This window comes from Oculina patagonica, chromosome 1 (genome assembly GCF_052425735.1).
Source record: "Oculina patagonica isolate OP01 chromosome 1, crgOcupat, whole genome shotgun sequence".
NCBI lineage: Eukaryota > Metazoa > Cnidaria > Anthozoa > Scleractinia > Oculinidae > Oculina > Oculina patagonica.
This window is the reverse complement of record NC_135758.1, coordinates 11,469,573-11,493,864: the sequence shown is the minus strand read 5'-3', so window position 1 is coordinate 11,493,864 and position 24,292 is coordinate 11,469,573. Positions and strand designations below refer to the sequence as shown.

Sequence of the window (24,292 nt, the reverse complement as noted above, 5' to 3'; positions counted from 1 at the left end):
TTGTCCCTAGATTGAAAAAACGAAACAATAGCCAAACAATGTTCCCAGTCCCAATCTTCTTTGACAAATTACCCTACAAAATCAATCAGGCTTTACGAGTTTTGCGTAATTTGTCGAACCGTCCTGGCCTCTACGAAGAAGAATTAAATCCGCGAAGTTACATTGTAGTTACAAAACACAACTTCTCACAGAAAGGTAAGCTTTGTTTCTTACTTTATCAGTTACTTTGGGAGATCTATAGTTTAGAAAGCAGAACTCACTTGCAGATTAACTTTAAAATCAGATCCATTGATATTTTATTTGTTTTTCCGCTTGACTAAGTATGCATGTATAAATATGGTTAGTTGTTGTTATGTTCGAACATAAGTTGAACTTCGAGTCTCTGGAACCAAAATGGTGGCAAACGCTTCAAAATTGGAGAAAGACTTTTTGAAAGTTTAGGCCACTGCAGCATTCTGCGTAAAGGAACTGTTTTAAAACAGACCCGTCTTGTTCCCTCCCCCCTCCCGCAGCGGTTTTATAACTCATGCTGAGAGAAGGTTCGCGTCGAATGCATTCTAAAAATATCATGTCTCTTTGAAGCTGCTTAATTAAGTTTAACAAAGTAATGGTCGTGAAACGGTTACAGCATTTATCATTATGTTCCGGCATCTGCAACATTGTTGAACCAGTGTTCCGAACGTGTCGCACGAAAGTTTGAAATTATTTATTTTCACTTGATATCTTTAAAATTGACACCACACGACATTAAGGACCCATTAAGGTCCCGGGGGACAGCTTAGGTTCATTATTATGCATTTATTTAAAGCGTATGCACGAAGTGCAACGACTGACATCGACAACTTTACGACGAGATATTTGCATAAAAATATGAGCACGCGCGCGTGATTTGATGTGTTTGCGTGTGGAATTGTTTATGTCTTTTTAAAAACGCATTGTTCCCACCACAAAAGCGTGGAATATAATTACCATAATTACCATTTTGAAACCGTGTTTTGATCGGGACACCTTCGGAAATCTCAAAGTTTGGACTTTTCCGACAATTTTGGGCAGAGAATTTATCGCGGATATAGAACTTCACGACCTGCCACTGCAGAGAGGCAAACTAGGAATACTGTAGTGTGTCATAACAGAAGCGAAATTTTAAAAGAGCGCTTTTAGAAAGAGATAGAAAGCATTAAATTCAAATTTGCGCATTTAAACCATCATAACTTGCTGGCAAACTTTAAATTTAAAAATCCGCTTCTGTTATGACACACTAGAGGTATTGACTGATCAGTTATTGACAAGATCGCAGTGTGCTGTCTCCTAATCGATCCACAAACTCTGCCACAAAATCATGTTTCTCCCAATTTGTCACTTACGAGGCTATATCACCGCCGTCAAGTGAAATCTTCCAAATAAACGATGATATTCATAATATTCCATCATTTCTTTACGTCTCTGTAAAATGTGAGCTTAATCGCACCCATAACGGCCGAGAAATAAGCGTTTTAAAAGATGCAGGTCAAGCAAAATTTCGCCTAATGAATTTATTCATGCCGTAGGTATCCCCCGCGACCTTAAGATGGCGGCGAGAAGAATTTCACGGGTATATTAAAAAATGACTCATTCTGTGACATTTAGCAATCTGAACAGTTGAAATATTAAGAATAGTATTTACGTGAATGTTTACTTGTTCGTGAGGTTAAAATAATAGAAGTAAACTTCAGATGTGTGACCTCTCACGCGAAAACGTTCCTTAGGACTTGCCGTTTTGACACGGATAGCCGCGCGTTTGCCGTTCAGTAGCCGTGTGCACGGAAAGGGATGCCGTTTGAGCCGTGTAAGCTATCCGTATAACATAAATTAAGGGCCGTTTGAGCCGTGTGGCCGTTCCGTGTAAAAAAAATTGTCCGCCGTTCGAGCCGTGTGACCGTTCCGTGTGAAGAAATTGACTAGCCGTTCGAGCCGTGCAGCCGTTCCGTGTGAAGAAATTTACTGGCCGTTCGAGCCGTGTAGCCGTTCCGTGTGAAGAAATTTACTAGCCGTTCAACCGTTCCATGCAAAGAAAACTTTTAGCCGCTCGAGCAGCAAAAGCTATCTGTTTAAAGTTCGTCAGCCCTTGAAGCGGCTCAAGCTACACGCTTCACATACAAAACTTACTTTGATAATAAAAGTACTCAAATTGCAGAAATGTTTAAAATTTTTTGTAGTGCCTTGACCAAACAGAATGTTTTGACTTTGAAATGATTTCGCAGCGCAGCACAGTTAAACAATAGCGGCCTTCTTTTACTTAATTTTGTGACGCGCGTAGAAGCATAAAAACGAAAAACTAAGAGAAAAAAATCTGCTTGCATGCTTTGACTTTGAAATGATTTCTCAGCGCAGGACAGTTAAACAATGGCAGCCTTCTTTTATCAAATTTTGTGACGCGTAGAAGCATAAAAGCGAAAAACTAAGAGATAAAAATCTGCTTGAATGCTTTGACTTTGAAATGTTTCGCAGCGCGGAGACAGTTAAACAATGGCGGACTTCTTTTACTTAATTTTGTTACGCGCGTAGAAGCATGCAAACGATTTTTTACATCGATTTTTGGCCGCCATCATGTTGTGCCTCTCCGCGGGACATAGCTTTACGGCGTTTTCAATCTGAGCGTTATAAATTTGTGTGAAAGATTTTGACGCATACGCACAGACCTGGAACTATTTTAAATGTCCTATAATGCAGTAAAAACCCGCCAGTAAGAACCTTATTTCTCCAGGTTAGCCTAAACAGGCTCTGAGATAAATGATAGTTAACAAAAATTTAGGCTATTTAGGCTCTTAGTGGTTGTTATGGATGACTTTTAAGCGTCATATCTTCGGCTTTGTTCTATTGGAGGTTGCCTTCATTTTTGGTACTGATGACAAAATTTTGTAATTCACGTGACCAGAACACAAAGATCCTAAAATCTCACACAGCTTACCAGGATGCTACGGGAGCGCAAGATATGACAGTTAGAAGTCATCCATAGTGTCCAATATTTTTTAGTTAATGGTCTCCCCCTTAAGTAAGGCAAAACCTAATATTTGAAATATCACAGAAAATATACGTTGTTACGTTAACTGGAGAATAAAATGCTTTGGTATTGTGTTCTATCGTATTGTGCGGTACATTTTATTGAAATAAAAATTGCAGTCATGTATAAAAGAACTTAAAAAGCACTAGTAAATTATTGATAATTAGGACGTATAAGAAACAGATTTCCGTGGAAGCTCTGTAAGCTATTTCCTTCCCTCTTTATAAAGCCCCTTTCTCTAAGAAACACCCTCTAGAACTTCAACTTTTGAATATCATTCCCACCTCTATAATCTCATCTCCCCTTTCTCAAGATATTGAAAAATTAACACGCGAACAACTTTAAGCTTTCATAGGTACTTACCTATGTACATTTGTACGTTTTATTTAATGGTTGCAGAAAAAAGAAGGCCGCAATTATTAACAATCACTTTTGTTGACTTTGGTGAATTTCCGAGAGAAAATTTTTGCTATGAAGCCAATATCTAATCTGTCTTATTGTATAAAACAGAAAGAATTTGTCTGTATGTTCATAAGCTGATGCATTGTATGCGTCTAATGGCGCAATGAGGATGGATGATGGTTATAAGCTAAACATATAATGATATAAAACGCATAGCAAGGTCGTGCCTTTCTAGCCAAAAAACTGTAAAAGGTGGTCAAATATTAACCACTGTTATAAACTGCTTAAAGTTTATTGTTATGAAGTAGTCAGGCTACCTATATATAGTCCTAAGATCTGTCGATTTAATTTTCCCTTTTTCAGAAAATAACCAATGGTTTCCTGTAGGAGACTTCTTTTGCCGTTTACGACACTGTTGGCCATCGATGCTGTAGTTCTTTACATTATTAGCAGCAAAATAGAAAGTAAAACATCCAAAATTTCACAAATGACTTCACGGAAAGAAAACGCCCGTATCAATGGCTACAACTTTGCTCCAACATCAAGCCAGAGACTTACAAATGGTTAGTTAAAATTAACGTGATAGGGTAATTATTATTATAGTGGTGGATTGTGGGAATTCAGAAACACTAAGGGGGGTGGGGATATGTCATTGGAAATTTGAAAATCTGGGAACATCTGTGACAATTACACGAGGAAAGATGTCGCAGCGACATGATCCGACATGTTGCAGTGATAAAAGCGCAATGTGCACACAAACGAATAGGACGTGTAACTGCAAGTGCGTGTTGCATTGTAGACAAGAATACCCTTTAAATATATCTCAGCGAATTCACATGGGGGGGGGGGGGGGGTGGCATAACGTCAATGATGGTGTGGTGACCTTTGTGGTGACCTTTCTAGGGTCTGGGCTATCCGCTGGTGCTCAGCTGGCGAGTATCCGTAAAAAGTTGGGGGAAAAGAGGATATCACTTTTCACTGCTTGGCCTAGCTAGGTTCTGGCCCCTTTGAGCATGTTTGTGTGAGATTTGAATGCCTTGTGAAGACTGTGAATATTTTGGAAAATCGCTCAGATATAGTTCGTCATATTTTTAAACATTTTTTGTTAATTAGCCGTAAATTATGTCAGATCTAGTATAGGGACACTGTCAAACTAACGTCCCTTGAACGTTCTCAATTTTAAAAACGAGAGGACCTTACTATTTATATAATTATAAGTCTGCCTGTTTCTTTCAGAAGAAACTACTTCCCTCTCTTATGCAGAGGAACAGTTCAAATTGTACGACGGAGTGGAGACATTTGTTATGTTCATTGGATATCCTCGTAGTAGTCACAGCTTAGTAGGCGCCATATTGGATGCACACCCAGAAATTATCATACCACATGAGTACGATTTGATACAAAATTGGGGAAAATACCAGTCATCGACACTTAAACAGAAAAACATGCAAAAATATCAGTTATTTTACGACCTTCATCAGCTTTCCAGGGAACAAGCTATGTTTGGAATACGTGCTGCCGCTAATAGTACGCTCCTGGAAAAAAATACGTACACGTACACTTACCATATTCCTGGCTTATGGCAAGGAGGATACGAGCAAAGAATGAAGGTAAACAAGCTGTATTTTCAAATCGGTGGCTTGGTCTTGTGACCTTGTCCATGAAACTTAAACACCCTACTCCCTTTCGAACAAGGCATACCATTTACTCTTTAAACAGAATACAACACAGGCCACCAGTAGCCGATCTTGCGGAGAAGCCCAGTCCCTTATCGCATGCCTTTCTTCACCTAATTATAGTCTTTTGCTTTGTTGTTGTTGTTGTTGTTGCCGTTTCTTAAATTTTGTTGGAGAGAACAAAGGTTATAATTACAAATATTTTCTAACATGTAATAAGCGGTAATTTGTCGTGGTGGTGAGATGGGCTTGCGCTGTCAGTGATCGAAAGAGCTGTGCCAACTGGGACTTTGGAATCTTGTGGCAGATGTAGACTTGCCTCATGACCCGCAAAGGACTTTTATACACAAGTGATAGGGTGATCGTCAAAATACTTGAAGGGAACTTTTAAAACGTATCCAAATATTGTTTTGTGAGCGTGGGTCAAATTCATTCTAACTCCTAAGAGGTCCAAGTAATCTATAACAAGTCTTTCCTGTCATTTGGAATAGCTCTATCAGAGGTCATTTTAGATGACTTTAAGGTAATTCCCCAGTATTGCATTGTGCATCCTCACTGCACATAATTTCACGCGTGATTAGTGTGCGCATTGAAAATGGCGGCTATTTTTACGGCTGGACCTCGCCAGAGGTAAATCGTAATTTTCTCGAAAACGGGTATGGCGACCTATCATTTTTTTCTGTTGTTTTGAATTGAGTAGTAATTTTCTTTCTGTAGAATAAATATGGACCAGTTCTCAGTGTAGAATAACAATAATCGTCGTAAACGTAAATTTAGCAAGCAATCATGACTTTAATCATGGTGATTTAATGAGGATTTATTGGGTATAAACAAGATGCTGTTTGCTGGAACCCGCCATTTTTGTTTCAAAATTAAAGTTCCTATAACATAAACAGTCATGTTCTATTTCAGTGGAATAACGTAAATTAACCTTAAACGGCACCTGTGCACGAATTGTAACCCCTAAAAGGCAAGATAATCACCCAAGTCACTTTTAAAGTGGAGTGCGTCTCACGTGCGGGGTAATTGTAGGGTAAAAATCTTTCAATAAAAAGGGTCCTCAAAGTTGGAGTTTTGCAACGGGTTAAACACTCTAGGAAATCAATCATGTTGGATGCAATCTGATTCGCTTCTTAGATGAGGGTGTTTTATGACAAACTAAGGTCTGAGATACACCTTACCAAACCATACGGGAAGCCAAGAACCCATCTAAGGTGACGATTTCTGAAGACATAATTACATTATTATAAAGATCTGATTACTTGTGTGAATTGTTGTTGTTGGTAATAAATCGTTATTCTTTGAAGGGTTATTGGCGACAAGAAAGGAGGCGAGACTTCAATGGCATTAGCATTAGCCCGAAACCGATTGAGCGTTCTTGAAGAAAACAATCAAGTCGTTCAAGTACCAATGAAATTCATTCACGTCACCAGGAACCCCTTTGACAACATAGCAACCATGTTTCTTCGCGCTAAAGATTCACGTGACATTGTTAGAGAAGAAGGCAGAAAGGTAAAGGAAGTTCTTAATATACTTTCCATTTTTGTTCTTGTACATCGATATCGAAATTTCACAATAACAATAGTGACCCAAAGAAAATCTGTGTTTTACTCCCCCAAGCGTCGGGGTCAAGCTATAGTTCTATTCTGTCACCAATCTCGTCCTCAGAGGCCGCGATCCTTCTGGTCTGCGTCAGGGGTCGGGAACTCTGGGCTAGTCTAAAAGCCCGCCAAAAACGCGGCCAATTCCTGATTGGCTATTCAAAACTTGTTTATTTCATCCACGATGTCCGGCTCACGAGCAAAATCGTATAATATAATTTTGTAATAAGTGGTCAATGGTGTTCTCGGAGTCCTTAAAATTCTGTATAAAAGAAGATGTTTCGGAGAAACCCCTTCATCAGTGTGAATATGATGTCTTAAGGATAAACGCTTGAGGTTACGTAAATTTGTAGCAGTTATACGTGCTATGATTGGCTAAAGAAGCTGTAAATCCGCGCCGGCGCCTTTTAAGGAGGCCCCACAACAGTTTCCAGCACTTTTCAGATCTCTTACGTTCGGCTTTTTGCAAAACTAAGGGTGCGTTTCTTTGGGAAAATCCAGAATTGGATCATTGATTTTAGATCACACGGATACTTTGCTCCCTAAGAAACGAAGAATCCGAAAATGGATTTTTTGCCATGACAACCCCGTAAACACATTTCGCACAAAATATAAAATATCAGCACAAATTTATTTTTCGTCGAATGTATCCTAGCTAAAAAAATTTCAGCATACAAAATCTTTTACAAAAATCACACGTCGAATAGTTCTTTTTTAGCCTCAAGCACAATGTGGCCAGAAAGCATCTGAGAGCTTTCTAGAACGAAGAATGTTTGCGAATGCAAACTTCACTCGTGACAATTTTACAATTTCAAAAGGATACAACTTCCGTAGGCACACGGTGGCCGTTCTAGAAAACCTGTATCCAGTTTAAAATTACACTTCATACCTATCAAGCTACCGTTTCCTTTTATCGTGAAATATTTTTGTATTTTGATCGAAACAACGCCTGAAAACTAACCGTATGACAGTGTTTACAAAGAGCGAACCTGTATTTTCACAGCAAAGACCGCTGGGCCATGGTACTTTTTTCGAATCCTTTCCCAAAGAAACGCACGGATCATGAATCCTAAAAATCCGGATTCAGATATGATCTGATGTATCCACTCGTAGTGTGGATTCTTCAGATCATTGATCCAAGATTAATCCTTTTTCGGATATAGGTAAAGAAACGCAAAATCCGTTTTTGGATCAAAAATCCGGATTTGGATTTTTCCCAAAGAAACGCACTCTAAAAAAGTTTCTCCGGAGCCGTTTCAGAGTCACCTTAAATTTTTAAAAACTGAGAGTGGCTCTTAAACGGCTCCGGAGCATTTTTTTAACTTTAACTTTCCTAACATGCTGCTTATTATTCAATGATGAAAAATGGGGGTCACCAGACTCGTTCTTGAGTTATAAGCGCTTGAAGAGAAAATAAAGGGTGTGTAGCCAGTGACGTCATGAAAATGACCCCAACTTGTGCAGCGATCATTGGAAATTTGTTTGATATCATTATTGTAGCACTTAGTTTAAGATTCGTTGTTATTATATAAACGGCAGTGGTATAGCAAGTGGTAGCAAATCGATAAAAATGGTATCACACATGTGTAGATAAAAATGATATCCACACATGTGTGATATCATTTTTGACCAATCAGCTCGCAGAGTTTGCCATGTTTCAATGCTCAATGAGTCAAAGTTTATCGATATTAAGTCGAAATATCTTCGGATCTTCCTCGACAATCTTCGGTAATCTTCAGAAAAGTTCGGAAGATGTCCGGAAACATTCGTACGACCTTCGGACAACATTTTGAAAATCTTCGGAAATCTTCTGAAAATGGTGGGAAATGGCAAAAAAACGCGTCACAAAAATGATGAAATATTACCCTTTTCTGAAAGAATATTCATTTGATAAATATCCCAACTAAGTAAAAATAAAGCGTGGTTATATATACCAATTATTTTGTCTCGGTTTTTAGCGAAGAACGACCCCTTAAATCTGTTTATTAGGAAGGTGTTCCGACTTTGTTCCAAAACATCCAAACTGCAATCCGATATGGGGTGTTTGGAACATTGAAGCCCTTTGGGTTTATCAGGATACAGAATTCTTGGAAGAAAAATTAATGAATTGTAATTTATAGCTATTCGTTGTTAGCTACCACTTATTGTAAGGCGCAATTGGACAAACCGCCGCTTAGAATTTGCGCTATATAATTCATCATCATCATCATCATCATCATCATCATCATCATCATCATCATCGTCATCGTCATCGTCATCGTCATCGTCATCGTCATCGTCATCGTCATCATCATCGTCATCGTCATCGTCATCGTCATCATCATTTGTCCACTTGGATGTCACGTGTTCTGAGGATTACATCGAAAAATCCAGCAAGATTTTGTTCGGAACTCTTTAAATCGTAGAATTCCGAAAGATTATAACAGTTATTTTTAACTTCCATTTTATGATCACTGTAATTTTTTTGTGACTTTTAAAGTTTTCATTTTTACTAGGGCCTCTTTTGATAACAGTTTAAAATTGTTAAAGCTGATGGAGTTACCCTGTTGAAATAAAGGCTTACTACAGTCACCAGAAACACGGTTGTTTGGACCGAGAAGAAAAAAGAGCGTGTCACAGAAATAATGAAAAATTACCCTATTCTGAAAGAATATTCATTTGATAAATATCCCAGCTAATCCAATTCTGTTTTGATGCCAGCTGCTATGTAAATGTTTATCATTTTGCAGTTGCTTTTATCAGTTTGTCATGTAGCAGTCCCTTGACAAATGGATTTGTGGACGATTGAAAAGGATTTGCTTGTTATAGTAGACAGGGTGGATAGAATCGCTTTGAGAAGTTGATCGTGACGTTTCGACTGCAATACTGCTAGTCATTATCAAGCGATGAGGTCGATTGTTTACGCATCGCTATTTATGCACGTTGGTTCGCTGCTATTTGTGCATTTTGATCCTCATTATTATTCCTACTAACAGGTGATGTTCCCTCAGAGGTCCGCTTTGTAGTTGAACAGCTGTTATGTTTTTTGTTTTGAACGTAGGTATCCATGCTTCAGGAATTTCAATTCCGCTGTCTCTTTTGATGTTTTTAGGATAAAGTCTTATTTGAATAGCCTCTTCGATCCTGCAAGTGTATCGGTGAGGGTCACGATCGATAAACTTGACTTGATTCCATAAAGGAAATGCCTTGTTTCGTTTACATGCTCCGAACCTGCGGAGATTTGTGTGTAAGCAAGCCGTATGTCTCTGTCGTGTTCTTTTATCCTGTCTTGCATCGCTCTGCCTGTTTCTGCTATATATAATTTGCCGCATTCACATGGAATTTTCTAAACAACACCGTCGACGTTGTTTGCCTAATTCTAGGGCGTCTTTCGGTCGCACTAAGTGAGACCGAAGAGTTGTGTCAGATTAAAAAACGGTGAGAAACGCCTTGTTGTTGTAGGCAGCGGTAAAGAACCTCTGAGCGCAGTAGATTGAAATTTCTGCGTGTAGTTCGTTGCTGGCTGTTAGTCAAAACCATAAGCTATCTCTGAAGAAAAGAAACATATATCGTCGGTACTTGTTTCTAACGGATATCCTTCATCGTTTATACGAAAACTCACTAAGACCACAAGACCAACACGCCCACGCAGGAATTTAAATCTTCTGTGGTCTACAATGAAGTTGTATCACAAGGCGTTCGCACCGTTTTTAACTTGCCACGGTTAATTGAATAGAGCAACCATCAGATTACGCATTTGACCGTCATTTTCGGTTCGCACTGTACTGTAGACTGAAGTGCTGAAAAATCAGTAAACTATCAATTTATAATTTCGCAAACTAAATATTTAATTGATCCCGATAACTCAAGACCCCGCTAACTCGAACTTTTTTTCGTTTCCCTCCAGAGTTTGAGTTATCGGGGTTCTACTGTATTTGTACAACACGAAATTATATTCAAATTATACTTATACAGACAATAGACCAAACGAAACAATAGGCAAACAATGTTCCAAGTCTAAATCTACTTCGACAAATTAGAGCGGTTTTTACTTGAGTGTCGAAAGTAAATTGCGTTTGCTTTGGTTTTACATTACGACGCTTAGTGATTGGTTTAAAAATCTCGCGCCACTTTCCCAGCCAATCACAAGTAAAACCAAAACCAATCGCGACTCGCTCGCGCACGTTTTCCCGCGCTTCGTGCGAGCTACATATATTTGCTTCGAGTTTTGATTGGTTCACTGGATTGTCTGTGTCCTTTGTGATTGGCCAGAGTAATTACTTTGGTTTTGGTTTTACGAAACTCAATTGAAAACTGCTCTACCATACAAAATCAATCAGGCTTCACGCGATTTGTATAATTATTTTGTCGAAGTGTCCTGACCTCTGCGAAGAAGAATTAAATCCGCGAAGTTACATTGTAGTTACAAAACACAACTTCTTACAGAAAGGTAAGCTTTGTTTCTTACTTTATCAGTTGCTTTGGGAGACCTATAGTTTTAGCTTTCCGTACTCGCAGTTGTTGCGTAGAAGGACTGAGTACCAACTCGCCCACACGAAATTAAAGCAAGGTCCGATATATTCAGGTTCTTGGCAGTTTTCTCTCAATTACACCGCAATCAGTTAATCAGTTAATGCATCGAAAAGTGGAATCCTTGAGCATTTTTCAGAGGGTGTTAATTCAGAACAACAAAAATTGTAGGTTTGAACATAACAACAACGAAATAACCATTTTATATGCGCAAAATTAGTCAAGCGGGAAAAGAAAATTTAAATTTCAATGGCTGAACACTACCTTGTAGATAAAATTTAAAATTTCCATTTAGACAGATCAATTGAAATTTTATTTTCTTTAATGCGCAAAGTTACAGTGTATTTACAAAACACAACTTCCCACAGAAGATGAGCTTTGTTTCCAACTTTATCAGTTACTTTGGGAGATCTATAGTTTAAAAAGCAGAACTCACTTGCAGATTAACTTTAAAATTTCCATTTAGACAGATCCATTGATATTTTATTTCTTTTTCCGCTTGACTAAGTATGCGTGTATAAATATGGTTAGTTGTTGTTGTGTTCGAACATAAGTCGAACTTCGAGTCTCTGGAACCAAAATAATGGCAAACGCTTCAAAATTGGAGAAAGACTTGTTGAAAGTTTAGGCCACTGCAGCATTCTGCGTAAAGGAACTGTTTTAAAACAGTGCTTTACCCTCCCGCTCTCGCAGCGGTTTTATAACTCATGCTCAGAGAAGTCTTTTTAAAGTTGCCTACGTCGAAGAAAGTAATGGTTGTGAATCGGTTACAGCATTTATCATTATGATCCAGCGTCTGCAACATTGTTGAACCAGTGTTCCGAATGTGTCGCACGAAAGTTTGAAGTTATTTATTTTCACTTGATATCATTAAAATTGACACCACACGACATCAAGATGGCGGCGAGAAGACTTTCACGTATATTAAAAAAATGACTAATCCTGTGACATTTTGCAATCTGAACAGTTGAAATATTAAAAATAGTATTTTCGTGAATGTTTACTCGGTCATGCGGTTAAAATAATACAAGTAAATTCCAGATGTTTGCATTTATTTTCGGCCGCAATCATGTTGTGCCTCTCCGCCTTACGGCGTTTTCATTCTGAGCTTTATAAAATTGTGTGAAAGATTTTGACGCATATGCACAGACCTGAGATTATCTATAAATGTTCTATTTAAGCAATAGACCGCTTTTTCTAGGGGGTTACTGGCGTAATCAAACCACGCGGGATGTTGAGAGAACACGAGACAAGCTTGTAAATCACGAACCGTCAGCCAAGTGATTTACATTGCTAATATTTATTGCTAGAAACGAGTTCTACATTAATTTTTAGCCAATACACACTTTGCACACTTTAGAAAAGTTCAATTTAAATTCAATTTTCTAGCTTAGGCTAAACCGCCGACTGTTCTTATTTTCAGTTAAATGATTGGATCCTTGGCCGTTCTTTACATGTTCTGTGTTAACTTTTTCTTCCCAGAAAATAACAAATGCCTTCCAAGAGATTCACTCTGCTGTTTACGTCACTGTTGCTGACTGCAGTTGTAGTTCTTTATATTATTAGCAGTAAAACGGAAAATAAAGCGTCCAAAATTCTAGAAACACCTGCATGGAAAGGAAACGACCGTATCCATAGCAACAACTTTACTTCCACTTCAAGGCAGAAACTTGAAAATGGTAAGTTATTATTACTATGACAGGGGCGAATTGCGGAGATTTAGAGACACTTAGTGGGAAAGAGAGCAGGGTATATCGCTGGATAATCTCGAAACATTTGAGGAAGTAAAATTAAAGTAATGACACGTTAGGGAAATTTTGCATGTAGGGAAATGTCGCAAAATTGCAATCTACACACAAAAAGTGGGAAGCATTAGTACAATATGCCCGGGGGAAACTCCCTATAACGGCCTATACGGGGAGACTCTGCCCGAAAGGGGTACCGTTTTTAGGTTTCAGGTGTATAAAAGAGTAGGAATTTCACAAGGTTAGGTATATAAAAGAGTAGGGAAATCTGTCTTTTAGGTATGGCCTGTAATTTAAATATTTCGAACAGACGCACTTCATGACGCGGCACATAAAAATAACAAGAAGACTTCCTGTTGTAGGTAAATGTCATGCCATGTAGGTATTGGAAAGGCGTAACTTTTTCTTATAAAAGGTATTCGAAAGGTGTACCTCTTCTGTCAAAATGGTATTTAAAACGGTAAGGGTTTGGACATCGAGGCGGAGCCTCCCCGTATAAAACTACTTTGAGAACAACCCCCCTCCCCCCAGACTGATACATTTTCTTGTGTGTACATGTTGTGTTGTAGAAAAGACTGCCATTTAAAACAAATATATAAAGAGTTGGTCATGTTTATAATCCCTCTTTTGGTGAAGTCAGTCGTTATATACATTAGCCGTCAATCTTGCTGTGACCTATTTTAGTTTAAAAATAACGACACATTCAAACTAACGCCCCTTGAAAACTGTATGGTTAGTTCGAAATTTAAAGGTTTTAAAACCATGCCAGATGAATCAAACTAAGTCTGCTTGTTTCTTTTAGAGGAAACTTCTTCCGTCTTTGCGGAGAAACTGTTCAAATTGTACGATGGAGTGGAGACGTTTGTGATGTTTATTGGATACCCTCGTAGTCGTCACAGCCTAGTGGCTGCCATATTAGATGCTCACCCAGAAATTATAATAACAGACCAATACGATGTGATAACACATCTTAGAAAATATCAGTCAAGGACACAGAAAAACATGCGAAAATATCGGTTATTTTTTGGCATTCATCAGCTAGCCAGAGAAGAAGCCATGTTTGGAAATCATGCTAGTCCTGGCCACCAGCTAGAGAACAAACATGGTTACTACTACAATGTGCCAGGGTCATGGCAAGGAGGATACAAAGAGAGAATAAAGGCAAGTCTGTCACTCAATAAAATCTTTCAATTTTTCCGGCTTACCTGCTTTTGCCCTCCTTCCTTCCTTCCTTCCTTCCTTCCTTCCTTCCTTCCTTCCTTCCTTCCTTCCTTCCTTCCTTCCTTCCTTCCTTCCCCTTTCTTCCTTCCTTCCTTCCTTAGTTTGTTATTTAGTTAGTCAGTTAGCGAGTTAGTGAGTTAGTGAGTAACTAAATAACAAACTAAGAAAAGAAAGGAAGGAAGGAAGGAAGGAAGGAAGGAAGGAAAAGAAGGAAGGAAGGAAGGAAGAAAGGAAAGAAGGAAGGAAGGAAGGAAGGAAGTTAGTTAGTTAGTAATTCAGTTAGTAATCTAGTTAGTTCATTTATTCATTCAACTGTTATTTTTGTTGTTGCGTAATCAGCGCTGCCTCCCTGCCTCCCTGCCTCCCTGCCTCCCTCCCCCCCCCCCCCCTCCCTCCTCCCTGCCTCCCTGCCTCCCTGCCTCCCTGCCTTCCTGCGTTCATTTATTCCTTGCTTCATTCGCTCATTCATTCAGTCATGTCAGCCAGTTGTTCGTACGTTCGTTCGCCCTTACGTTCGTTCGTTCGTTCGTTCACTCGTTGGTTAGTCAGTAATTCAACTGCTTTCTTGTTATAATTTTAGGTTATAGGTGACAAAAGAGGAGGAGCCACAGCAATGGCCGTAGATAGACTCGGCAGTATGCGCATTTTGGAAGAAATCGAAGAGGCCGTTCAAGTACCAATCAAATTTATACACGTCACCAGGAACCCTTTTGACAACATAGCAACTATGATGCTTCGCGCTACAGATTCACGTGATGTTGTTAGAGAAGGAGCAAAGGTGAGGAGGAGGTTATGATGTCTTTCACATCAGTTAGATTATGATGTTTACTTTTTTTTATTACTCAATATAAATTATGACACGATTCTAGAATGTGATTAGCAATGTAGGGAAGGGAAGGGTAGGCTAGCACTATTTTATAAAATAATCCGGGATACTATCTGTACTCTTGACTACAGCAATCTAGAGGGATAAATACGAGACAAATAAATGATATTAAATTTTCTCCTTTCTTGAGGTAGTTGAGCTGAAGGTAGGGGTTATAAACTTCAGTTTTCAGCCTTCCTTTTTCCAAACCTCCATCTCCCAGTTTATTTTTTCCAAAATTCCAGCCCCATTCCCATTTTTGCTTGTGACTCCCAGTCCCAGTGGCCTAAAATCCAGATCAGTACCAGAAAAGTTTTGCTTACACTGGAGCAAAAGCCTAGGATGCATTACTAGACGACATGAAAGCGAAACCTACACGAGAGCTTTTAAAAAGAAATTTGAATCTTTAAAACTCTCTATCGATTTTTGGTATAAAAACTTATATAGGTGATTTGATCCTACTTTGTTCATACCCATTTATATGGATACTTGTATACGTTTAATGCAGTCACTGCAATTGGCGGCTTTTTTGAAAACAAAAGTACAATTAATTAAAATTTTTGATCAAAGCTACCGTCGTTAAATAAAGTCTATCTACTTCTTACTATTCATCCCACAGAATTGGCAAATCCTAATTCCATTTTTTCCATTTCAGGCCCCTTATTTTAAGTGGTTCAAACTATAAAATAACTCCCGTAGCCACGCAATCTAGGAAAATGTCACGTGACCTTGTCAATCATTTAAGACCGCTGATGTTTTAGTGCGAGATATATGGTGGTTTAAATTCTTGAGAAACTACCTCATAGGATTTGCATCGCGAAAATTAAATTAAACTTGCTAGTCACTTAAGGTCGGGACACACTTGGCGACAAGTCCCAGCGACAGTTTTCTGCGACAAGTAGGTCCGTGTGTACTGCTTCAAAGCAAGTCGCTGCGACAAGGCGCTTGTCCGGTGCACACGCAGCGAATTTGGAAAAGTTGGAATGTGAACTTGTAATGCATGATACTCTCTCAGTTGGTTCATTTCTATTTTGCCGCAGCGACTTGTCGCAGAAGCGTGTACACGCTCCAACATTACTGCTTTCCCTCATTTTGTCGCTGCGATCAGTCGCACGAATTTAAAATGGTTTGAATTCGTGCGATTGATCGCAGCGACAAAATTCTGTCTCAGCGACAAAGATTGTCGCAAAAATGTAACATGTCACACGAGGCAACATGTTGCAGCAACTTGTCCCCGCGATATGTTGAAGCGACTTGTCGCCTAGTGTGTCCCGACCTTTAAACTCCAGTGCTGCTTTATAATATCGCATATTGGTAATGTTACTATATGTAATTTATGCATTTACTTTGTGCTATGTCCAGTATTTTTATGATTGACAGCGTCACCTGACAGGTTTTGGGCAATACGAAACCCGTGACAATGTTAGATATTTTTAGCATGACAAGCTTTGCAACCGAATATAAGTTCCATCAAGCCTTTTGAAGAAATTTCAACAGACTCTTAGCATACTAGGCCGGGTTGTTCAGAAACCAGAAATGGGTTAAATTTCTCCCAGAGGACAGAAAATAGAAAATAGATCTGAAAACCTCACTGAACTAAAGGAAAAATTCATGCTAATCCTCGGTTAGCTCAACGGAGAAGCCATAAATGATGGACAGTCCTTGTTTGTGTGTAGTAACGTCAATTACAGTGTCCGATAACCGCTCACCCAAACATTTATTATTGTGATGATAATAAGCGCCTAAATTCCAGCATATGTCGATAACTAAACTTCTAAAATAACGTAAAATTCCGGTTATAAGCCCTGGGCTTATACAGCTTCGTAACGGGTTTTGTGTGGGCTTTTTAGTGGAGGGGTTTATATTCGAAAGGGTTTATAAGCGGAGTAAAAAAAATGAAATGACACACTGGGGTGTTGATCGAAATACATTTTTAAGTTAAAAACGCATAATAAAGCAATATTTAGCCCTGTTCAGTACTGTCATCAAGCAGAGGGGGGTTTATATCCGGGGAGCTTATAATCGGATGTATTGTTTTGTTTCCAGGTAGATGGGCTTATAACCGAGGGGGCTTATAAGCTGGGGGGGGGGGGATTATAGCCGGAATTTTACGGTATGCTACCATTTTCCCATGCATGTTAGTGCAGATAACTAAGTTTACCATTTCTAGTTTGGCCATTGCAGAGATGCCAGGTTACTAAAAAAAACTAAATAAGCGCCTCGTCCCAAATAAGCCCACTTTCACCAATGAGCGCCCTCTCGTGAGCTGCCAAAGTTTATTAAGCGCCCCATGGCGCAGCACTAAATCGAATTTTTTTGTCTTATCGCAGCACTAAATCGAATTTTTTTGTCTTATAGCGCTCAATATGAGTTACATTTTCTTTAATTTTCAACAGATAGATAACAAAGAAAACCTGGATGCAGAAATTAAGAGGTACTTCCAAATGGCAGCCTCTAGCCAAAGCGTAAGGGAAAGCTATGGAGATTCTGTTCTTGATATTCCAGGACACGAAACAGTGCTAAGACCGAAGCAAACGCTGCAAAGATTGTGTGACCATTTGAGAGTCACGTGTTCTGAGGATTACATCGAAAAATGCAGCAAGATTTTGTTTGGAACTCCCTCAGTCACAAGACACACGGTAGTTTGGACCGAGGAGCAAAAGGAGCGTGTCACAAAAATAATACAAAATTACCCTTTTCTGAAAGAATATTCATTTGATAAATATCCTAGTTAAACTTATTCTGTTTCAATGCCATATGCTAGGTAAAGTTCTTTCATTTAAGATTTTTTTACTAGCCACATTCTCAACGGAGCGCCCGAAGAGCCTTGGAGTGGAGCTCCATAACCATAGAAATAGGAAAATAAAGCATTTGAGTTTTCGTTGTCATCGTGGCTAGCAGTAGTGATCGCGGGCGCGTGCGCTCTCCGTACGTAAACAAATTCTCCTGACTGATCTCCTCACATTTCTTTATAATATTAGTTGGGATAATTTGCTAAAAGATTAAAGCAATTTCCCTTTGGTGGTCATTTAGTAATTTTTCATGACTTTTTCTCTTGATTAAGTATTGACCATATTGTGAGTAGAAATGTGATATACTTGAACAAAAAAAAAATGTTTACTATTGCTATGCTAACAGAACAAAGGTTGGAGGGCTGGGATTTAAATTTCGTGAAAATACTAAGGGAGATCAGATAGTATATATGCTTGACATAATGGAAAAGAACAATGTGATTGTCCAAGAAATAACAAGCCATGTCAGCACATGGGTTGAAATTTACCTTTGGAGGTAATGGAAGGGAGTGTTTGACTTGCTACAATAAATTATATATATTGTGATCTCTTTATTTCAGCATGTGGCTCATATAACATTTCGTATCTCTCTTTCATGGCTGTCGGCTTAACTTAATTTAAATTACTTTTAAATTGGCTAATAAATACAGATTTGTCCAACTAACTGCAGCTAAGCTACAGAACCTTATTGTGGAGTTCATGCTCAAGAAAAACGGCCCCAGATTATTTTATATGCAGGAATACCATGAAAAATACTCATACTAAGCTGGAGGAGCAATCTCACACATTTCAGACACTTGATTGCCACTTAAACAGGTTTGTTTTTTCTTTGTTATAGAGTCCCATTTGTAGTGGTTAGTTGTAATTCCTGTAGGTTGCCTGGAGATAAACAGCTTAAGCTGGATCTCTATATAAACAGAATGACTAAGCACTATAGAAGGCAACTCGTCGTAACTCATTAAGAAGACCAGATTCATGCAGCATTACACTACCGTGCCTCCTCCTTTCAAATGGTCCACAACGATTGGCTATCAGGCCATTCGGTGTCATAACACTTTGGAATTTGATACCATGATCCCTTTTGTGTCCATTATACATAGCTTAATGGCTGTATTTTGAGCGGGCTATTTCTCGCAGGTTTCCATCATCGAACCGAAACAATTCTGTAGTGAAGCACCATGCTGATGAATGGTCCCTGCAAAACTTGTTCAACCCCCCTGGTTGAAGAAAAAGATTCATCCCCCAGTTTTGCAGTCGATGTCGATGGTGGTGCTAAACGGGTTAAGCACTGAGTTGAAGATAAGGCACAGTTCATTTGGGTTTCGCTCAACACAAGGTACCATATCAGTACATTGACATGGATAGGCCAGTCTTTTGACACGAATACATGTGTTTTCATCATAGGTTGCAGTTTGCTTTACAAGTGAGGTATTTACTGAATAAATTGCTCCTTTCCCATATTATCGCTTCATGAACCGCCATTTATAACTGCAATCCATCTGATATCCGATTCTCGGTGACGAATACACTTTTTACGAACGCTTTCACGATTGCACGAATCTCGCGATATCTCCAGCAGTAAATCATTGGGTTTAAAGAAGAATTCAAAAGCACGAGGAATCCTGAGACGTGATTAGCTACCAAAAAAGATAATCGAAGTCCATCAGTTCGCAGTAGAATGATACAGCATAAATTTCGAAGAAAGCAAGCGACGAAAACGATGTAGACAAGCAAAGCATTTATGGTCGACTTCTTTTCTCGGAGTATCTCCATTGCTTGATTATTTTGCAGTTGAAATTGGCTTTGTATTTGGCTCTGATGATATCTTACAATTTTGTAAATACGGATATATCCCACTGTTGTTACGAGAAGGCCGACAAATTCAAAAATCACAATTATCATGTTATTTTGGTCAGGAAGGGAAATGTATAGGGAGGCAGCAACGGCACTTATTAACCAAAGAGAGACCAATGCAATCACAACAGGCCTGGAGGTGACAAGCTCTTGATATCGTAGATGAAGAAAAACTGCCAGAACTCTGTCTATAGCAATAACGACAATGGTCAAGAAAGATGCACACGTGAGAAGATATATTACGAAATAACACACAGTTAAAACGCTTGGACATAAGAAGCCAAAGTTGGAGTTTCCATTGGCTGCCATATTCAACATTACTGCGATGATTATACCAAACATTAACTGTGCAAACAATCCAACAGCAAAATCAGAGGCAGCGAGACTGAGAAACAATTTTTTTAGAGTAGCGGGTATTGATGATGCTTTCCACAGGGCGCGAATAATAAGAAGATTTCCAAGCGTTGCGACGAAAGAAAGTGCCAAGATTAAAACGCAGAAGGTGATCATAAAAGTTCCGTGAAAATGGACAAGTTGTACATTTTCTGTCAGTTTGTGATTGCAAAGCTGGGCAACCATTTTGAACTCTAGATGAAATCTTGAGAATATTCCGTTGTTTGAATTCTGCCTTCCACAGCTTCTGATAAGCCAAAAATGAAATGCCCCTGTTGATTTATCTACCTTTTATTTCAAAACATAAAATTACAAACTCATTATTTAGTCATGCATGTACGCTGTGTCTTCAATATTTGGTAAGTTTATTTGAGCAAGTTTTACATATAATTATTATTTGACAGCAAGAAGACTAACTATGTCTCTCTTTTTCTTAGGAGAATAGTTCTGTGTTGAGTGACAAGGTATTTTCTTAAAATTGCTATGTTTCTCGCGCTAAAACGTCCATGAAACACTCTCGAAAAGGCACTCTATCATAGTGAACATCGAAGGTTAAAGAAAATTAACCATCAAGACAAATAACGCTCCGAGTCGTTGTTTTACAGACAGGTGGTAGTGAAAACCAATTACTTTTTTCGTGTTGGCTTTATAAATAATTCTGCCTCTGTGCAATAGGGGGAAGTGCAATACCTAGCAGGAGCGTGGGTTAAGAAATAAAAACATGAAAATATATTTCTCCTCTCTTAAGATAATGGCTAAAGTAGATAAGATTCTCATTTCCTCCCACAAGTTTTTCTTCTTTAATACTTAAACCATACTCAGTACTTCAATATTTATCAGTAACAACTGATTTATGATGACTTTGAGAAAGAAATTAAACCATCTTTCTATGTTAAACATAAAAGACTAGCCCGAGGAAATAATAGTTCTACTAATAGCTAGAGGAGTCATTAAAATAATAGAACAAGTATAAGAAATACTATCAACAAAAAAAGGAAATACAAGATAATAATTTTAAGAAAGAATATACACTATATAAAGATGATTTAAAATGACAAAACACAGCAGGTGCAATGTTCACAGTAATGACAACGTTATTTTGGAAGAATTATAATTAAAAGCTATACACAGGCAGTATGCCAAGGTAGTAATAATTTCTTTTCTTGTCACGTGTTCTTGAAAGTTAATTTCATTCATTGTGCAGAACAAACTTTCGTGCTACAAGTGCTTAGCTTGAAATTTTCTAAGTCAACAAACGTGTTGTACACGACATTTATGGACACAAAGAAGTGATTAATGTTATACTTTTTAACAGCTTTTAAATATGCCTTGCAGCTTTGAAATAAGGCACTGCTTGTGTACAAAATTCAACTCGGAACTGGAAAAGTTAATAATTAACATCTGCCAAATGTAAGATTTGATATTTAACAACGCTCTGTTTGCGTCACTAACAGTATTCACTGTACTGTGGACTTTTCGACTTTGCATGCGAGTCTCACAATACGCCAGCAGTAAACTGTGTGATTTATTAATGAGTCGAGTGTAACCAAGAATTTCAAGACTTGATAAGCTTTTAAAGACGAAAATCGAAATCCGTCCATATGGATGGCTGACTCTTTTTTTCTTCTTGGACTTTCTTAATTGCTTGGTAATTTTGTACTTGACAGTGGCTTCCTACTTTATTCTGATGATAACATACAGTTTTATAAATGTAATTATATGCCACGGTTGTCACAAAGAAGCCAACATATTCGAAAGCTCTTCCGATACCGAATGCCTGTTATTGGAAAGTTGCATGTATATGGAGGCAGCGATGCCACTTGTTATTCCCAAAGACATCAAGACTAGACAACTGTAATACCGTTCGGAGTGACACTTGATATCGGAGATGAAGAAAAGTTGAGCGGAGTCTATCTACAGCAATGACAGTTACGTTTGATAAAAGTTGATGGACAAAGCAAGTTGAAAATAAAGTTTTTACTGGCTATTATTTTTACATCATCGCAATCGTTAAACCAAACACGATCTCGTATTGTTTTGTGTAAAAGTTTTGCCGCACTCTTCGACACCAGAAACTTACCTTGGCCTCTTAACGGCCACGTGGCGCATAAAATGTCACCGTTCGCTAACTAAAGTCTTTTCTTACAAACACAATTTCAAACTCGTCAGCCGTTCTTCTTAAAAGGTAATGTGTAGTATTTCCTTAACTATGTTTTTGACAATTTCGCGAATCTCCCGATATCGCCAGCAATAAACAATCGGGTTTATTGAAGAGTTGAGAATAATCAAGAATAGCGAGACTTCATAAGCTGCTAAAAATGATATTCGAAATTTATCCACTATTAACAATATCGTACAGCATAAATATGGAAGATAACAGGCGAGGAAAACAACATAAACAAACAGTGCGTTGATGGCCGACTTCCTTTCTCGAAGTGACTCCATTGCTTGACCGTTTTGCAGCTGACACTGGCTTTGAATCTGATTCTGATGATATCTTACAGCTTTGTAAATGCGACCATACGCTACAGTTGTCACAAGGAGGCCAACGAGTTCAAGTCCTTCCGACACCCTGTCATTGTGACTGGGAAGCAATATGTAGATGGAGGCAGCAACAGCACTTGTTATCCACACAGACACCAAAGCAATAAAAACACGTTTCGGAGTCACAAGCTCTTGATATCGGAGGTGAAGAAAAATTGCCAGGAGTCTGTCGGCAGCGATGGCGGTCACGTTCAATAGCGATGCAGAAGCCAGAAAAAATAAAGAAAAATGGCATATTGTAAAAACTGATGGACAAAACAAGTCGAGATTATAGTCTCCACTGGCTGTCATCTTTAACATCACTGCAACCATTACACCAAACATTGGTTGCGCAAATAATCCCATTGTAAGATCAGAAACCGCAAGACTTAGGAACAACTTCTTCAAAGTAGCGGGTATCGATGAGGCTTTCCACAAGGCGCGAATAACAAGAATATTTCCAATAGTTGCCACAATAGAAAAAGCCAAGAATAACACGCACAAAATTAACATTAAAGTCGCGTGAGGTTGGAGAATTATTTTAAATTCTTCCAACTGATGAGCACAGAATTGTACAATCATGACGAACTTTAAAATCAAAATGTGCAAAGGTAGAAATTTATAAAATAATATCACCCTTTCTTTAAAAACCGTTTTCCAAGGGAAAAGTTGAATTTGACAACAAGCTGGCCGGAAGTTATTTTCACGCCTGTTTTGTTTGCATGATAATAAGACAGTTTCGTTTGGAATAATTTTATGTCTTAATATTCAAATGTTTAAATATGAATTAATAGTGCTTTGGGTAATTAACTATAGCTTTCCTTGAATCGCTCTGTTGGTAGCAAAACTAAACAAAACATCTTAAAATTAAGGATGTTAAATGACTTCTTGTAAAGTGAGGTCCTTAGTAACATTGTATCCTACATGTTTTATTTTTATGTCTTAATACTTAAAAGTTTGAATATTTATAGTGCATCTTTGGTAGTTAATATAGCTTTTAATAGCAACCACCCTGCTGAAAGTAGAAACTAATGTTTTTAAGTGTTCCTCTTTAATTGGCGGGAATAAAAACGCATCATTATTTTTGTAATCCAACTATGGACAAACTGTCGTGTACTTCTGATGAAAATAGTTAGCTCGTAGACAAATAAAGTCCAAATTTAATCCCTCAGGGTCTTAGTTCGTGCCGAGTTGCTCTAAGAGTCGTATACACAAGTGAGATAAACACTTCACTATCACAAGTTTCTTTGAAGGTTGCTGTCATGGACTTGAGTGACTTAATTAAAATTTTTGATATTTAATACCGTTGAGTGAGAGCCGGATCGGCAACTTTCCTCTGCGATTTGTAGTTCCATAGCTCATTTATGACGTTCAGTTATTATTGACCTAGAATAAAAACGACATTAAATAATCCAAAAAATTTCTATAAAAGCACACAATTTTCGAGTTTATTAATAACTACGCTTACGCTGGTGGCGGAACTTAAAGTAAATTAGAAAGATATAATTCAGTCATTGACTGAAGCTTCTCGGAAAAAAAATTCCAAGTTCTCCCAATAAGGGACGAACCTTTGACCTTCCGCACACCGGTCGGAAGCTCTACCACTGAGCTACAGGAGACTCGTGGAAGCTAGGCCATATAACGAGTATTAAATAGCTTGCATGCAGGTAG

The 24,292-nt window shown here is 38.3% G+C and overlaps 3 protein-coding genes across 3 annotated transcripts; 1 reads left to right on the top strand and 2 right to left on the bottom strand.

The window, feature by feature from the left end:
* Positions 1-108: 108 nt before the first annotated feature.
* Positions 109-18,500, top strand: LOC144656315 (uncharacterized). Its single transcript, XM_078516546.1, has 5 exons — positions 109-195; positions 12,711-12,907; positions 13,776-14,134; positions 14,775-14,972; positions 17,456-18,500. Exons 2-5 carry the CDS (start codon positions 12,721-12,723, stop codon positions 17,792-17,794), a joined length of 1,083 nt encoding a protein of 360 aa, XP_078372672.1. The 5' UTR covers positions 109-195; positions 12,711-12,720; the 3' UTR covers positions 17,795-18,500.
* An 833-nt stretch (positions 18,501-19,333) lies between these two features.
* LOC144644987 (melanocyte-stimulating hormone receptor-like) lies at positions 19,334-20,316 on the bottom strand. Its single transcript, XM_078504538.1, has one exon. It carries the CDS (start codon positions 20,282-20,284, stop codon positions 19,334-19,336), a length of 951 nt encoding a protein of 316 aa, XP_078360664.1. The 5' UTR covers positions 20,285-20,316.
* Positions 20,317-22,155: 1,839 nt separating this feature from the next.
* Positions 22,156-23,418, bottom strand: LOC144648543 (melanocyte-stimulating hormone receptor-like). Its single transcript, XM_078508074.1, has one exon. The coding sequence runs from the start codon at positions 23,201-23,203 to the stop codon at positions 22,277-22,279; it is 927 nt and encodes a 308-aa protein (XP_078364200.1). The 5' UTR covers positions 23,204-23,418; the 3' UTR covers positions 22,156-22,276.
* Positions 23,419-24,292: the final 874 nt, after the last annotated feature.

Excerpts from the sequence above, each read along its gene's own strand:
- LOC144644987 (XM_078504538.1), bottom strand. The coding sequence starts at position 20,284 with ATGGTTGCCCAGCTTTGCAATCACAAACTGACAGAAAATGTACAACTT.
- LOC144656315 (XM_078516546.1), top strand. The coding sequence starts at position 12,721 with ATGCCTTCCAAGAGATTCACTCTGCTGTTTACGTCACTGTTGCTGACT. Across the intron at positions 14,135-14,774 it reads GATACAAAGAGAGAATAAAG|GTTATAGGTGACAAAAGAGG; the intron begins GCAAGTCTGTCA and ends TTATAATTTTAG. Across the intron at positions 14,973-17,455 it reads TTGTTAGAGAAGGAGCAAAG|ATAGATAACAAAGAAAACCT; the intron begins GTGAGGAGGAGG and ends AATTTTCAACAG.
- LOC144648543 (XM_078508074.1), bottom strand. The coding sequence starts at position 23,203 with ATGATTGTACAATTCTGTGCTCATCAGTTGGAAGAATTTAAAATAATT.